This window comes from Parasteatoda tepidariorum, chromosome 12, assembly GCF_982258835.1.
Source record: "Parasteatoda tepidariorum strain Cologne lab strain chromosome 12, Ptep-v5.0, whole genome shotgun sequence".
Lineage (NCBI taxonomy): Eukaryota > Metazoa > Arthropoda > Arachnida > Araneae > Theridiidae > Parasteatoda > Parasteatoda tepidariorum.
The window spans coordinates 64187040-64204528 of NC_141766.1; the positions used below are offsets into that span (position 1 = coordinate 64187040).

At 31.0% G+C, this 17489-nt stretch overlaps 1 protein-coding gene across 3 annotated transcripts in view; it reads right to left on the reverse strand.

The window, feature by feature from the left end:
• Positions 1-17489, reverse strand: part of LOC107440714 (uncharacterized) — a 147382-nt gene that overhangs the window by 122857 nt on the left and 7036 nt on the right. The window contains exon 1 of one of the 3 annotated variants that reach the window (XM_016053701.5): positions 8313-8564. The exons of the other annotated variants lie outside the window; for them this stretch is intronic. Coding sequence (XP_015909187.1) covers positions 8313-8320 — 8 coding nt within the window. The 5' untranslated portion in view covers positions 8321-8564. Of the gene's footprint in view, positions 1-8312; positions 8565-17489 lie in introns of those variants that run through there. 3 annotated transcript variants of the gene reach the window in all.

A 17489-nucleotide genomic window follows, 5' to 3' on the forward strand; every position in this document is an offset into this window, starting at 1 on the left:
ACACCCCCAAAATAACTTAAAAGTTACTATTTCGGGTATTTCACTAATTTTTCGCTGACTTCCACAACCTGTCCCAAATGTCACGGATATGTACAGTCACGGAAAAAAGTATCCGGAAAGTAACAAATAATCTTTTTTTTAAAAAAACAGATAATTCTCAGGCACACAACAAATATGGCGTTGTTTGTGCCCTTTCTTAGAAATGACAAAACGTTGTATTTGTTGTGTGTCTGAGAAGTATCTATATTAAAAAATAGACGATCCTTTAGTTGTTATTTTCCGGACACTTTTTTTCCCGTGACTGTACATATAAGTACATTAGAGTGTTATGGTTATCGTTTTAAAATAACAAGCGTAAGCTACATTGTTTTTATACAAATAAAAATAAATTGATTTCTGAAAGAAAGAATGTTTGTATTTTGTACACTGAAAATATTTATTTTAACATATTATGAGATAATTTATGTAACCACACAGCATAGAAGGAAGTGCTGACAGACACAGGTCGAGTTAGACAGACACACGTCTGCCAATGGAAAAGACGTGCCATTTTGTATTATGAATATATTATTACAGTTTGATTTAGACTATTAAAGTGACATTATGAATTAAATATTATGAATTAAATATTATGAATAATATTTATGAATTAAATATTATGAATAATATTTATGAATTAAATATTATGAATAATATTTATGAATTAACATTTATTATATCACACTGGCACTAATTTAAAATATATTTTCCAGAAATAAATCATAATAAAAAAAATTATCCAGCAATTTTTTGTTTTGCGGACCATTTGGCGCCCCTTTGTGAGTAGCGCCCGGGGCATGATGCCCCCCCTTGCCCACCCCTCGCTACGCCACTGGTTATAAGGTAAAACCAGGTACTCAAGTGGTAGCTCCGTTACCACCTGACAGAATTAGAGAACAACCTCCTTTTGATGCTTCTGGTGTAGATTTCGCTGGACCTTTTTTTGTTATTGACTGTAGTAATAAGTGTTATTTGTTAATATTTACCCGTGCAGTCACTAGAGCTGTGTATTTGGAGCTAGTTATTAATATGAATACTGATTCTTTCTTATTGGGCTTAAGAAGATTTATTTCTCGTAGAGGACTGTGTTCAAATTTGTACTCAGATAATGCGAAAGTTTTTAAAATGGCAAAAAGTGGACTAAAAAAATGGTGGAAGCAAATTAATGATCCTCAGGTAAAAAAATATGTTTGCATCTAAAAATATTGCTTGGTAATTTATTGTTGAAAAAAATCCATGGTGGGGAGGTTTCTGGGAGCGACAGATACGTATGGTTAAAACTTGTTAAAGAAAATTATTGGTAAATCTTCCCTAACTCTTAAAAGAATTAGAAACTCTCTTTTTGGAAATTGAAGCCATGATAAATTTTAGGCCTAGTACGTATCTATCGTAACGTATCTGTACCTCGGAACTTTCTCCACTTACACCTTCTCATTTTTTAGTTGGAAAAAGATTAATGTCTTTACCTGTTGTTGAGTATAAATCTAATGATTTGATTGTAAATAGAGATTCATTAACTAAAAGGTATAAATACCAACGAACACTTTTGGATCATTTCAAGAACCGGTGGAGGAGGGAATATTTACTACATCTAAGATCTGCTTACATTTCTTCACCACCAGGCAAGATAACATCATTTAAGATAAATGATATTGTTTTAATCAATGATGAGCGTCATCCCAGAAATATGTGGATGCTGGGAAGAATTTCGGAAGTGTATCAGGGACGAGATGGGAACATTCGTTCTCATTTGATAAAAACAAGGAGATATAAGACGCTCAGTTCAACTTGTAAATAATTTAGAAATTAACCCTTAAACAAAAATGTTCATTGTAATGTGTAAAAAAAAATATTTTGAAAATATGCATACGTAATAATTGATTGTTTTATAATGCTATCTTAATTATTGAACATTCTTTTAATTATTATTATTGTAAATTACTGATAAGAATAAATGTTATATTATATATTTTAACTAATATTCTTGAAAAAATTTTGTTATGCAAATTTATGGTAAGGGAACTCAAAAGAGTTCAGGTGGGAAGTGTTACGAATTCCTGCCTAACCAGAAGAGGGCGTTGTAATCACTCACAATAATTCTGTAATCACTTATGTGGCAGGCAATGGATTTAACTAGATGGCTCATTTACGAGCCCAATTTCGTATCATATCGTTTTATTGTTTATTAAATTTGTTTGTTATTAAATGTGGTTTATTTATTTAAAACACCCATTCGCCACTGAATCATTCTGTAACATAAGTAAAATTATGGCTGCAAACTTCACATTCTAAAATTTTAGGCAGGAAAATTTTTTTTATTTAATTGTTAGGAAGAGTACATTAGTTTAGATCAGAACATACGTATTAAAAGGTAAAATTAGGCAAAATGTAAAATTTTAATAAACTATTTCAAACGAACTTTTATCGTTTTTCTAGCATTGGTGAAGCAGTTTTAGAGACATTAACTAACTCAAAACTAATTAACTAACCACATTAATTTGTTCTACAGAGATATTTTTTTCAGGATTTAAACATTTAAAAATAACATATTTATGTTTATTTATAGTAAGACAGATTCACTTTAACAATTAAACTGAAAATTAAAAAAAAAATATGTTCAAAAAATTGATCTTGCCAAGTTAAAAGTAGTCATGTAAAATATATATAAGAAAAGAAAAACGTTTCATATATATATATATATATATATATATATATATATATATATATATATATATATATATATATATATATATATATATATATATATATATATATATATATATATATATATATATATATATATATATATATATATATAGCTTAACCTAACCCCATTGGTTTAAACCAGCCAAATCTGGATGAAACTAATATACTTATATACCGTCACATGGGGTGACTTTGTGCAAACTGCCATTTTTTCAATTTTTGCGTCGTGGCACCTAGGGGTATTTTTTTTAAGCTCGGTATCAACTGATTTGAGTTGTCAACATTACGAACTAATGGTTTACCAAGAACTGGCAATGTAAACATCATCGTTCTTGGAAAATTGAGAGCCCAAGTTACAAACAGTGTCAAATTTTTAACGTCGCAAAATCGGAGGCTGGAAAGTTTGCTCTGTTGAAAAAGTTTTAGTTATCCTGGCCAGGAAGGTAGGTTATACTTTAAAAGTCTTATCAATTGAGGTTACAAATCATGCATAATTTTTTGTTTTTAATTATTATAATGTTATTTAATAATTAATTAAAAAATGCACCCTGGGGTGACTTATAACAGAGAGCCTGGAGCAAAAAATTATTGTTATTACTACATCAAAGAAGCGTTAGAAAAATGTTTGGCAGTAGTAAAAAATGGTTTATCCGTTTGGAGAGCGTCAAAAAAGTTCGGAATTCACCGAAACACAATTTCGAACAAAATTCATGCGAAGCATTCGAAATCTCACGGTGAATCTTATTTTTCCTTTTCATATTGTTATTTTGCATTTTAATTTCCATATGTTAATTATTTAAGACATTTAATTATTTAAGACATTTAATAAAGATAATGTTAATAAGAGAGGATCATTCCGAGTTCCACCCTGCTAATAACATGTAGGACCACCTTCAGCCCTCAAAACTGCTGGCACCCGCCGTGGCACTGATTCCACAAGGTGCTGATAGGTAGTCTGAGGTATCTGGTACCAAGCACTCACCAACTGGTCCTGCAATTCCCTCACATTGCGAGGGCGTAGCGTGGCAGCACGAATTTGGTTTTCCAAGTAGGACCACAAATGCTCTATTGGATTAAGGTCAGGTGAATTTGGGGGGCAAGACATGACTTGAAAGTCACTGGAATATTCTTCGAACCAATCCATGACAATTTGACCCTTATGACATGGTGCATTATTCTGTTGGTAAACACCTTCCCTCGCAGGAAAAACTGTTGCCATGAATGGGTGAACCTGGTCTGCAATTATGTTCAAGTAGCTTACAGACGTCAGGAATTGTACTATGAGGATTAATGATGGGTCCTAATGTGCCCATGCAAACATTGATCCTGGCTGAGAAAACATGAAAACCTGGGCGAGAGCCCATTGTTATAGATGGAGGGTGGTCATAATGTAATGGCTCTTCGGTTCAAAAAGAAGATAAAACAAAGGAAAATTACAGACATATGAAGAAATGGGGAAAAAGAAAAATAATAATAAATAAAAATAACAAACAACTGGGGGGGAAATAAAAAAATCCGAAAAAAAGCCATTTCCATTAAAAGATTTTAACATAATTAAAAGCTTTAAATATAATAAATCTCCTGGTAGAACTATATTTAATTATAATGATATAAGCAAAAATTTAGGGAGTAGTAATATATCCGATTATGAATGTCACTGTGAGGAAGAGAAATATTTTGATTTTGTTGATAAACATCATAAACATATTATTACTGGTAATTTAAATATTATAGAAAACTTAGAACTTAGGCATTTAATGATAAAAGGCACAAAATTCAAACCCATTTACAATAGATCAACCAATAAAATTCTAAAATATTCTCAATAGTTTTTGTTTAAAGATATCAAATAGATTCTCTTTACCTTTAGGTATGCTATCAGAATGGAAATGGAGTGTTTATTATTACTTTAAAAACCTTGTTTTCAATAATAAGGATAATTTAAATAACAGTAACAATCCAACAAATTTTTCTAATATTGTTCAATCAATTAAGCAACTTCAAAAAAATTTTGTAATTACTCCTGTAGACAAAGCTAACAATAATTATGCAATCTTCTGTAAAAAATTCTATGTTGAACTTTTAAATACGGAAATAAAAAATAGTAAAAATTTTAAACTTAGTAATTTCAATAATAATATTGTCATTAAAAAATTTTTAGCTTTATATAAGAGATTAAAAATTAAAATTAGTAATATACAATTTCCTTACTTAATTATCAGTCCTAAATTTCATAAAATTCCAGTAAAATTTAGAACTATCACATGTGGATCTAATACTTATCCAACTAAACCTGTCACCATTTTCTCTAACTATTTAAACAAAATTATTAACAATATTTCTAAAGAAGGTTTCTCTTGGATTATCACTAATAATCAACCGATTTTAGAATTCATTAAACATAATAAAATTAATTCTATTGCGACTTTTGATTTCCAGGATCTTTTCAATAGCATTCCCCTTTCTAAACTAAAAGATGTCCTTTTGAATTATTACTATGATTTTAAAGATATCCTACGTAGCGATTTTGATTATTGGAAAATTCTGATTAATTTTTGTCTTTTTAATAATTATCTTTACAATGGATGGGATATTTTTCGTCAAATTGATGGAATATCACAAGGATCTAATTATTCATCTCTCATAGCTAACTTATTTTTTCATTATTATGAAAAAAATTATACTCTTAGTATTAAATTTGTTTTTAGATGTATTGATGTCTTAATTATCTTTAATTTTCAAGATTATACTACTTTATTAAATGATATTTACCCCAAGAAATTAAACTTTCTTCGTAATCATGAGGATAATATAAATTTCAATTTTTTGGATTTGGGTATTATAAAAGAAGAAAATATCTGCTTTATTTTAATTTTAATATAAATAAACTAATTACTTGGAATTCTAATGTTTCTACGAGTATCTATTTAAATACCACTTTCAATGAAATAAATAGAATTAAAAGAATATGTAGTAATATTGATTTATCCAAAAAACAAATCGATAAACTCTTTCAAAATTTGATAAAAAAAAAAAAAACAATTGATACCCAAATAAAGTAATAAAATTCTATATAAAATCAATGAGTTAATCGTATATTATTGTAGATATATTTGTTAAAAATTTTCTTTGTTAATTTGTATAATTTTTCCATGTGCAAATCCATTTTGGGCAAATCTGTGGCTAAAATTATTTACTAAAAAATTCATTTACTAAAAAAATTCCTTTGTTAATTTATATAATTTTTTCGTGTGCAAATCCATTTTGGGCAAATCCGAGGCTAAAATTATTTACTAAAAAATTTCTTTATTAATTTATGGAATTTTTCCATGTGCAAATCCATTTCGGGCAAATCCATGGCTAAAATTATGTGCAAAACAGGCAATTCATGTTTCTTTCTCTTTTATATTTTTTTCTTAAATAAATATTTATTTTCTAAAATTATTTATAGTCAACTTCTTTAAATTATCCAGTATAATATTACCTTGCGCACATCCATTTTCGGGCCCACCCTTGGTAACTAACAAATCAAACGCATTTCAGTAATGCAGTAAGAACGCACTTTAAAACAAAACTCCTCTAGTTACGCTCAATTTGCGCTTTTGTTTTCATATTTTGCAATCTGGCAATCTTGTTACGAAAATATTTCAAATCATTCTTGAAAAATTTCCCGTTCATGTAAGTTCATTTGAATTCGCTACTCGCTTTATAGATTATGTTCTATGTTTTATTCTGTTTTTTCTTTATATTTTATTTTCTATTTTTACGTGTTATTTTTACTTATTGTGTTCTATTTTATTTGTTGTAATTTTTGTAAAAAATTTTTAAGTGCTCCTCACACTATTGTATTGATATATTTTGCTTTGGCTATATTGATACATTAGAAAGCACTCTATTTCGCGGATATAATCGTGTGTGCTGATGAAAAGATTATATCTTTTGTTTTCTGGATTTTTTAAGAAAATTTTTTCCTTTTTTTCCGGATTTTTTCATTATTATTATTATTTCCCCCAGTTGTTTGCTATTTTTTTTATTATTATTTTTCTTTTCCCCCATTTTTTCAGATTTCTGTAATTTTTCTTTGTTTTATCTTCATTTTGAACTTATTTTATGAGTTCTATTTACTTGCAGCTTATGCGCAATAAATGAAACTTATTGCTTTTCTTACTTTTCTTCGTGTTTTTTTGTATTTATTTTGCTACATATATATATATATATATATATATATATATATATATATAGCTTAAACACACTGGCTTAAACGAGCCAACTCTGCATTAAACTAATATACTTAAAATCATGAGACATAAAATAATTTTCTTTCGCTTTAATACTAATTTATTGGTATTACACTACATAATATATTTAATGTATTATAAAAATGATAATATAGATACATTATTCATTTGAATAGATTTATTCAATAGAATAAATTACATTCATTAGATTTATTTCATAGAATAAATTTCTTTTAAAATTCATAAGGCAATGTCGAAGGCCTCGGGCATTGCCCTGTTATGTCCATGCGTAAAGAAGGTACTGATGAACGAAATGATCTAAAATCATTATATAATTCACAAGTATTAAAGTAACACCCAGTTTTTAATTTCACACATACGTAAGATACATACTGAAAATTGGATAAATGTAAATGGCACCAAGAGTTACTTAAACAAAAATTATTAAAAATGTTTGATATACGTATACTCTGCAAACATGAGATAGTGGAATTACCCACGGTAATAAACTTTGATCTTAGTAATCTCAAAGTTATAAATATATATGCTTGATCCATTTCAGTTCTAATTGACTAGATGTTCTCCAAAATAACTAGAAACCACGTAAAGCTCCGTTGCCCTCAAGATTTCAAACCAAAACAGAAGATATTCATAGATTTTTATTAATTTCAATTTATTTCAGTTTAAAACGAGTTAAGAAATTAAAGTAATATGGTTATAAAATTTTTCTTAAATATTTAACAAATAGAACTTTAAAAAAACTTATGTAAGAAATTATGAGAACAAATATAACAGGGTAATTTAATTTCGTTCTCAGCATCTCAGCCCAAACCAATAACTTAAATGACTAAGACGCGAAATAATAACAAAACCATCATGATCAAGTCCATACAATAATAAAGAAAATTAAAATTTAATAAAAATTATTGTAATTCTAAATAAAAAAATTTCCCTTATAAATAATAATTAGAACTTGGTAATATTTAATCAAAATAAACCAAAAAATTCGATACCGGTCAAATTTAGTAATAAGGAAAATTAAAAAAAAAAAAAAAAGAGAGCGAGAGAGAGAGATCAATGAAACTAATGAAAAAATATTTCACGAATGCTTACACTCATTAATCTGTCGAGGGAGACTCGACTCATTATCGATATAATTGAAATTTTTAGACATTAAAATGTAAAATTTAAAAAAAAGGATCAATGAAACTAACGAAAAAATATTTCATGAATGCTAACACTCACGAAAAAATAATTTCCCAAAACCATAACACGAATTTTAAACAAAATCGGAGAATACGAACTTGTAAAAAATTTTGAGATTCTTACCTTCTCATATTTCGCTGTTGATAATATTTGATCGATTCATGTCGATGCGCAAAACTGGTGAAACCATCTACGTACACTTCTAAACAACAATGTTGCTTCGATTAAATGGCTAACGAAGAGAGAAATCAAGACGAAGTGGTTTTACAGCCTCCCCGTGAACCCCTACTTGCCCCCTTTTTTCTTAGTATTTATTTTTATTACTATTTTATTTTTCAAACCGATCCGGTTTTCGAGTTGCTCATTCGCATTTATAAAAGATACCTAATGCTGCGCGCCTGTTGGATTTTAAACGGCGAGCAGTTAATGCGTGGTCCTTGTTGTGGCAAGAGATATTTCTTTAGATCTACCGATTTTATATGTATAGAAAAGATCTTTATAGGGATCAACGTGCTGAAAGTTGATTCGCTTCAGGATATGTTGCAGCAGCGGTGAAGATTTGTTTTCTTTAGGCCAGTGATTCTCAGCCAACGTGCATCGGCACTTTTGTGGGCCTTTTAGAAATGATTATAATAGTTTTTTTTTATAACGAGTAAAGTTTAAATAAAGAAAAGCGTATAAGCAGCTAGCATTCAAGTGACACAAAATCGTTGTGCTCCTCAATTAAAGTTAGGAAAAATCTTGCAAAGTAAATCCGTAAAATGTTTCGTTTTAAGGGAATAGAGGAAATCCTAGTGATCATAATTGGTCTGTTAAATAGGTTCAGGGAAAAAGTCTTTCCCGCGAGTTAGCAAAGGGAAAAATACTCTATATACTCAGCGGCGCGACAGCCCTAGAGGGCCAAGGCCTACTGTGCCCATCTCAGTTTTCTTGACCTTGGGCTCTGGGGTGCAGGGGCAGATACTTGCCAACTTGCTCCGGACAGAGAATAAATATTTTCGAGTGGTAGTTTATTAAGGTGTGATTCTTGGTTTAATAAATTCAATTTATTAGGTTTTTATCCACCACTATTTCTAAATAATTTGAAGGCTTATATAATTCGCCACTTTGTTACATATAAGTCATGCTACAACGTTTAAAATGTAAACGAAATTAGTCAAATATTTGCAAATTTTAGTTTGTAGTAGTTATTTACCGTTTTTTAAATTATTATGGCGCGTCCGGAGCAGTTGGCATCTCTGTATGTACCTCAAGAAGTTCAATCTGGCGTCAAATGGACAAAAATATACTTGAAAATAGTTGAAAAAATGTTTTAATTATTCATTTAAATACTGGATTGACTTAGTCAGGCGAAGGGAACGATTTATCTTTGTCTTTAGAGAGAAAGACACCATCGTAACAGATGCTTAAAATTAAATATACTGTATTATTGATAGGAAAAAGGTAGTAAATCTTACCTTGTAAAGGCGATGAGTACGATGAATGGCTGAAAATAAGTTCTTTGAAATTGATTAATTTGTGAATGAGTTAAACTAGCATCGTTGTGGAAACAATCTTTTAAGCAATATAGAAATTTAATGATGCATTTAGACAAAACATTTTTACAAGCAGTGAGGAAGGAAAAGACTTCTCCCTCAGTTGACGATACACAAAGAGAAAGTGAAATCTGAAAAACGATGAGTAATAAAACATTAAATATAACATTGATATTCAATTAATATTCAGACTTTGAAAAGATACATGCGATGAGAGTCACATGACATGAAAGTTTCAGTTCTCAAAAACTACACTTCCTTGTTGTAAAATATAGCTTCAGAGATCATTTTATCCAACAGCTTGATCTCTGAATCTGTATCAAGTTGCAAGTTCAGTTTCATTCTATGCTTTTTAAAGTCAGGCTTGGGTAAAGGTTTGGTGAGTATATCGGCTGTCATGACTTTCGTTGGACAATATTCGAGCTTTATGGTTCCATTCTGCTGGAGGTTTCTTACACAGTGCAGTTTGATATCGATGTGCTTGGTGCGACTTGTCTATTTAGGTGATTCAATCATCTTTATTGTAGATTGATTGTCTTCAAAACAGAGTGATAGGTAATGTTTGAGTTAATTCCAATTCTTTCGGAAGTTTCATAATCCATAAAGTTTCTTGAGTGGCTTGAGCTGCTGAGATATATTCAGCTTCAGCTGATGATAGTGCTACGCTTGTCTGTTTCTTAGTATACCACTGTATTGGTGTTTTCTCAAGTAGAAATAAATTTCCTGTGGTTGATTTTCGATCTCTTCGATCACAACCCCAATCAGCATCTGCATATACTGTTAGTGTTGGTGAACAATTGATATCTAGAAACAGTTCAAAGTTTTTTGTTGTATTTAGATATCTCACTGCTCTTTTAACTTGTTCCCAGTCCATCTTTCTTGGATTTTCGTTTCAACGACTCAATAGGTTCACTGCTGCACATGTCTGGTCGACTAATTGTAGCAATGTAGAGTAATGATCCTATTGCTTGTCTGTATTTCGAGTTGTTAGGAAGAAGATTTTCTTCAACATCTGTCTTTATGTAGCCTGGTTCAATTGGAGTATTACAAGGTTTTGCTTCTTGAAGATTGAGTTTCTTCACCAGTTCGTTTATTTTCAATTCTTGATTGATAGTGTAGAGTCCATCTTTTGTTTCTCTTATGTTTTCCAAGATAGTAACTCGGTTCTCCCAAATTTTTCATTTCATACTCTTCCTTTAGTTTGTCTACTATTTCATTTATTTTGTCTTCATTTCCGGCTATCAGTATATCATCCACGTAGACTATAATGTAAGTTGATTCATTTTCTTTCTTATGCTTGAAAAGACATTGGTCGGATTCACTTTGAGTGAAGCCTAGATCTTTCAAAGGGTTTGCTATTTTTGTATTCCATGCTCTAGCTGCTTGCTTGAGACCGTAAATAGCTTTGTTAAGTTTGCATACTTTAATTTCTTGCCCTGGAATTACGTAACCTTCTGGTTGTCTCATATAAACATCTTCGAGTTCACCGTGCAAAAACGCGGTTTTTACATCGAGATGGTTTACTGTTAATTTTTCGTGTCCAGCTTTGGCTAAGAAAGTTCTTATGATGGTGTAAGATACTACTGGCGCATGAGTTTCATAAAAATCTTCTCCAAATTTTTGTGAGAATCCCTTCGCTACGAGACGGGCTCTATATGTTTCAATTTCTCCTTTGTTGTTGTATTTTCTTTTAAATATTCATCGACTTCCTATTATTCTTTTATCTTCTGGAGGTTCGACAATTGTCCAGGTTTCATTCTGTCTCAGGGATTTAATCTCCTCTTCAGTAGCTTTTAACCAGTTCTGCTTTTCTTTCATATTTTCCATATTCACTATATCTTGCCAATTTGATGGTTCGTTCGTGATCTTTTCTTGTAAGATGAACGAGAATCTGTCTGGAGGTACTCCCTTGTTAGTTCTGTCTGATCTGCGAAATTGATTGGTGTTTGCGCCACTTGATGTGCCAACTTCTTATAACTGGTTTCCAATTTCTACTTAAATTGTATTATTTTTATCTCCAGAGTGTGTTTCGTCAATGGTTTCTTGATCATGAGTTTCATTTTTAAGAGATGTTTGCTCGTTATTGCTCTAAGAATATGGAAATTCTTTCTCTAAGAATTTAACTGTGCGTGCAATTGTTATATGTTTTCCTTCATGATGTATTCTATAACCTCTGGATCTGTAATCGTATCCAACGAATACCCCTGCGTTTGCTTTGTTATCAAGTTTTGTGCGTTTAGTCATATCAATGTAGGTGTAAACCTTACAGCCAAATACTTTAATGTGAGATAAATCCGGTTTTTTATTTGTCCATAATTGATGCGGTGTAAGTTTGGTTGCTTTAGTCTCTAGTCTGTTTTGCAGATAGTTAGCTGTGTGTAATGCCTCTCCCCAGAAATGATGTGGAAGGTTTGCCTGAGTTAGTAAAGCTCTAACCATTTCAATTAAGGATCTATTCTTTCTTTCAGCAACGTCATTTTGACTGGGCGAATATGGTACTGTTAGTTGATGGTTAATCCCCATTTCTTTTAAAAAGTTTTCTGTTTCTTTGTTGAGGTATTCCCCACCATCATCAGTTCGTAAGTTTTCGGGTATCTTGCCAAATTTATTTCCCGCCATGGCCATGTACTGTTTAATTTTAGTTAGTGCTTCGGATTTTTTTGACACAAAAGGTAAACAAATGTATATCTACTATAGTCATCAATTAAGGTTCAAAAATATGATTTTCCTCTTATCGTCTGAGTTTTCATTGGGCCGCAGATATCACTGTGTATAAGTTCGAGACATTTAGTAGCTCTGTTTTGAGTTGATTTAGGATACGGATTGTCTGTGAGTTTACTTTGAACACAATTTTCACTTACATTATTGTGTTCTATCGACTTAAGTCAATTCCGGTAGCTAAATCATTTAATTTCAATTTTTCGATCGAATTATAATTCTTGTGCCCTAGTCTTCTATGCCAAATCTCTGTACAATTTTTGCTATCGCAAATGTTGGTTAATTTAGCATACTCTTGATTTGTTTGGTTATTTAATTTCACTTCGTACAAATTACTTCTTTTTATTCCCTCTAAATAAATTTCCTGATCATGAATTATTATGCATTTGTTTTCGCTAAATGTTACAGTGCATCCGTTTTCTGTTGCTTTGGTAACTGACAAAAGATTAGTTTCAATGTCTGGTACAAAGAGAACATTTCGTAATGTTATTTTATGGTTTGATGTCTTAGTTATAATTTCAACTTCTCCCGAGCCGTATGACATCAGTGTGTTCCCATTTGCTATGGTGACTTCACTTTTGTTTGTGTCAGTTATTTTAATAAATGATTCCTGATTGTTAGAAATATGTGATGAACTACTAGAATCAATGATCCAGTTTTATTTTTCTGATTTCGAAGTTAAGTTGCTCATTTTATTTTCTACTTCATCTCTATTTTGCGTATTGCTCTTATAGTTGTTCTCACCTCTAGTATTTTTACATAAGGAGGTTGAGTTTCTTCTGTTTGGGTGTTGTTTTGACTTTTGGTTACTAAGAGTTTTTTTCAAATGCCAACAATCAGAATTATTGTGATTTCTAAGCTTGGCGATTGATTTCATGGTTGGGAGAAGTGCTCATCGTGCGCATTTGAAATCATCGTTGTACTATCGGAAATAAGGCTCGAAAATCATCGCGCGTATAGACATCGATGTCAATGATGCATCGGGAATGATCTTGGTAAATCGCAATTATCGATGCTTCGAAAAATTGCCAATCCAAACATCGGATCGCCGTTGATTACATAGGATCAATATTTTCTGATGCATCGCCCAGTCCTACACTGTAATACACCTGATTGTGAGAGGTGACCAAAAAGACTCTTATGAATTACGTAGTAACATTGCCCAACGAAATAATGACATGAAAATAGAAGTATAAAAAATTCCATATCCTTCAAATGGTAATTATATCCAACTCAAAATAAAAAATTATATAAAAAAGCTTGCCAGCTACCTAAATACACGGTTCTAAATTGCTAAGGTACATAAAAAATTCACTTAACAACAAAAATTCAAATGACTTGTTCACTGTCACTTAATAAATAGATCACGCTGATAAACTATCACAAAATGGAAAGACTCCTGCCTCACTCTTGCCATCAACATAACAGCAACCCAGATTATTTGCAGAGCAATTAATGTCATTTGCTGTTACAGATTGCGTAGCCAAATTTTTCAACAAAAAATAAAGACGTTTTTAAGAACTCAAAAAATATTTTTAAGCAATTTAAAAAAATATCATAATTAGAATATGAGCACTAATAAAAAAAATTTCCTCCTACTGATGAAAGTTCTTTTATATATACTAACAAAATGCAAAATAATTTTCAAAGACTTTACATGATCATGATAAAAAAAAATTCGTTTCTGACTATGAATTCTCTTTTTGATTATATCAGCCATCAAAAAAAATGTATGCACAATTTTAAATATATTCAATGGGGCCGGGATAGCCTGGTTGGTAGGGCACTGGGCCCATGTCCAAGTGGTGGTGGGTTCGATCCCTGCCGGTCGAAGACACCCCGTGTAGTAAATGGTGATGCATGTTAAATCTGTCGAAGTCCTCCATGTTCCCATAACAAATCAATACCTCTGGGGGTACTGAATTGGAGATTGATCGTTCTCTGATTCACGTCAAAATTACGATCTGTGGATGAATGAATGGGTCCACTCTATAAACGGGTGTGACAGAAGTCGAATTCTTGGACATAGATGGCGGCACTGGAAAAACAAGAGCAATCGCACCCCCTCTGCCTTAATGGCATACGTCAACAACAAATATATTCAATATTGAGTGGCTCATTCTATTTTTTAAATTAATAATTACTTCACTTAATTACGTAAAAAGATGGTACAGAAAAAATCTCTTTTTGGAAAACTTCCAATGGAAAAAGCACCATTAGCAATTTAAAAAGCACCATTAGCATTAAACAATTTAAAAACGCACCCTTTGTTAGTCACCTTCACTCTTTTTTAAAGAATGGGCAAAGAATGATAATTGACAATAATTTAGAAGAAAAAAAAGGTTGTTATAACTAAATAGTTTATTCTCACAAATACATTTTAAAATAACGCTTTGTTCAAAATGTTTCGTATCCAACACAATTCAGATAAAAATTAAGATTTTCGAAAGGGACAAATGAACTGTGTATGATTCTAATATATGAATTTTACCTGGTACCAATAATATTGTGACCGATTGCGATACAAAATGTGCCTAAATCTGATACAGAACCGTGTCTAATTCCGATTACGAACCGTGCATTATTCCAATACCGAAATGTGTCGAATTCCGAAATCGATCCATGCCTAATTCCAACACCAATTCCTGAATTCAGATAACAAATTCATGCCTAATTCAGATACATAACTATGCCCTATTCCATTACCTAATCATGCCCGATACCGAATAATGCCCGCTCCCGATTCAAAATCATACTAATTTCGATACAAAACCATGCCTCATTTCAATACCGAACTGTGCCAAAATCCGATACCTAACCGTGCCTAAGTCAGATACCGATATGTGCCTGATTCCGATACAGAACCGTGCCTGATTCTGATATTGAACAATTTCTAATTCCGATATCAAACCATTCCTAATTCCAATATCAAACCGTTTCTAATTCCGACATCAAACCGTTTCTAATTCCGATATCAAAGAGTACCAAATGCCGATACAGAAATGTGTCTGATTGCGATACCAAAATGTGTCTGATGCCAACACTTCTCCATCTCACTCCAGTCGTCCCGCACATCGTAAAGAACACCATCGTAAGAGCATCAAGCATCACTGGCTGCAGTCAGTTAGCAGGTGGGTGACCACTTTGATCCGCCTGCACAGGGACCGAGGGTGCACTGTATCGGTCTTCGTTAAACTGTTCTACCATAAAGTGCTCGCCTTCGCACGCAGGTCGCAGGGCTACCAAAACAAGGGAGCCATCCCCTCTCCAGAGGATCAAAATTGCGATGGCATGTACTTGGATCATCCTCAGGGATGTTTCCCAGACCGTCGCCAATAGCCCATCGTACAGCTCTAGTGCGAAGTTAATAAAGTACCTACCTACAAGTTTGAGAAGGCAGTTATAGTTTCTGATTTTCAAACAGCCAAATAAAGTACCTACCTTCCCTGAATTACAAAAATAACTTTATTTTAAGAAGCGACTCAAGAATTTGCACTTCATAATATTTGTGAATGTTACTAAGTAAACTTGGTTTGCAGTATAAAGAGTGGATATTATTTACACACTTATTTCATTAGTTCATAAAAAAATATAATTTAAAAAAGGAAAATTTACGTTTATAATACCCCTAAATAAACAAGAGTAACATTTGTTACAGTTTTTACAATACTTTTTTAACTCTGGTATTCTTCTCATGAAATAAGTTTTCTGCCATCGAGTCAATTTTGTCCTTTTTTATTTATTAGTTAATACCTGCTTTCGCATTCTTGTAATATTTGCATTTTATATTTGAAATTTCAAGTTCGAAAAATATGCATAAAATAACCCCTAGTCCAAAGAATAACAGTTTAATAGTTGCAAGGCCGATTATTTCGAAAAAAATTAACTACTCCAGTTCAATAAAACAATTATGAATGAATCATTAATATTCTTGTTTCCTTATTCCGAAATATTGGAAGATATTTCTTCAATTCAATGAAACAATTATGAATGAATCATTAATATTCTTGTTTCCTTATTCCGAAATATTGGAAGATATTTCTTCAAAACGTGTGTTAAAACTATTATACGTTATTTAAGTCGATAAAAGCCTAATGTTAGAAAAAGAACAATGTTCTAGATGACAATTTTAAAAATAACACGGGTTTGGAATCTTTTTACAATTTTCTATTTCAGTAGCTGCTTAACAAAATAAGACATATCTCACATTTTCCTGATATAGCAATATTTTTTCGAATTGTGCTAAAATTAAGAAATAATATTAACAACTTTTAAAGCAAATTTTTTCAAAATAAAATTGTATGTCTATAATTTTTTGTTTATTTAAAACCAAAGCAAACTGCTGTACTTTTTGCTGTGCACACATACGCATTTACTTTTAATTAGTCAAATAAATAAGAAACAATAATAAAGACAATCAATAATTTATCTTAATTTAAAAAAAATATATGCTTGGTAAATAGTCAGCTGTTGTGCACCGAATTATTTCGAACAGTAGAATATTTTTAATTTCTTAACAGGATTTAATTCTCAGCTAGCTGGCAAAAACTCTAAGTTTTCTTTCAATAACAATTTGACAATAACTTAAAAAGGAATTTTACTTTAAAGGAAAATATAAATTAAAATACTAAAACAATTGATTAATATATTAATGGAAAAATATTATACGTGGTAGCGCAAAGAATAAGATATTGAGAAATGTTAAAATTTAATTAAATAGTTGGTAAAATTATTCTACGAAACACGCGTGAACAGGTAATTAACAAATTTATTTTAAGATTAAGCAGATATATAAGATGTTGAGAAATTTTAAGATGCTCAAAAATGCTGACTGCGTATTCGTACTAATAATTATAAAATACATACTAAAAAAATTGATAAACATATTATTCTAAATATATGCATGCGTTTGTATATTATTGAAGTTGTATCAATTATTGAACGAACAAACTAAAAAAAAAATTTTTTTTAAAAAGCTGATGCATAATCACATTCTATCAGAAACATATTTATATAAAACTCAACATTCGTTGAATAAAATGTTTTT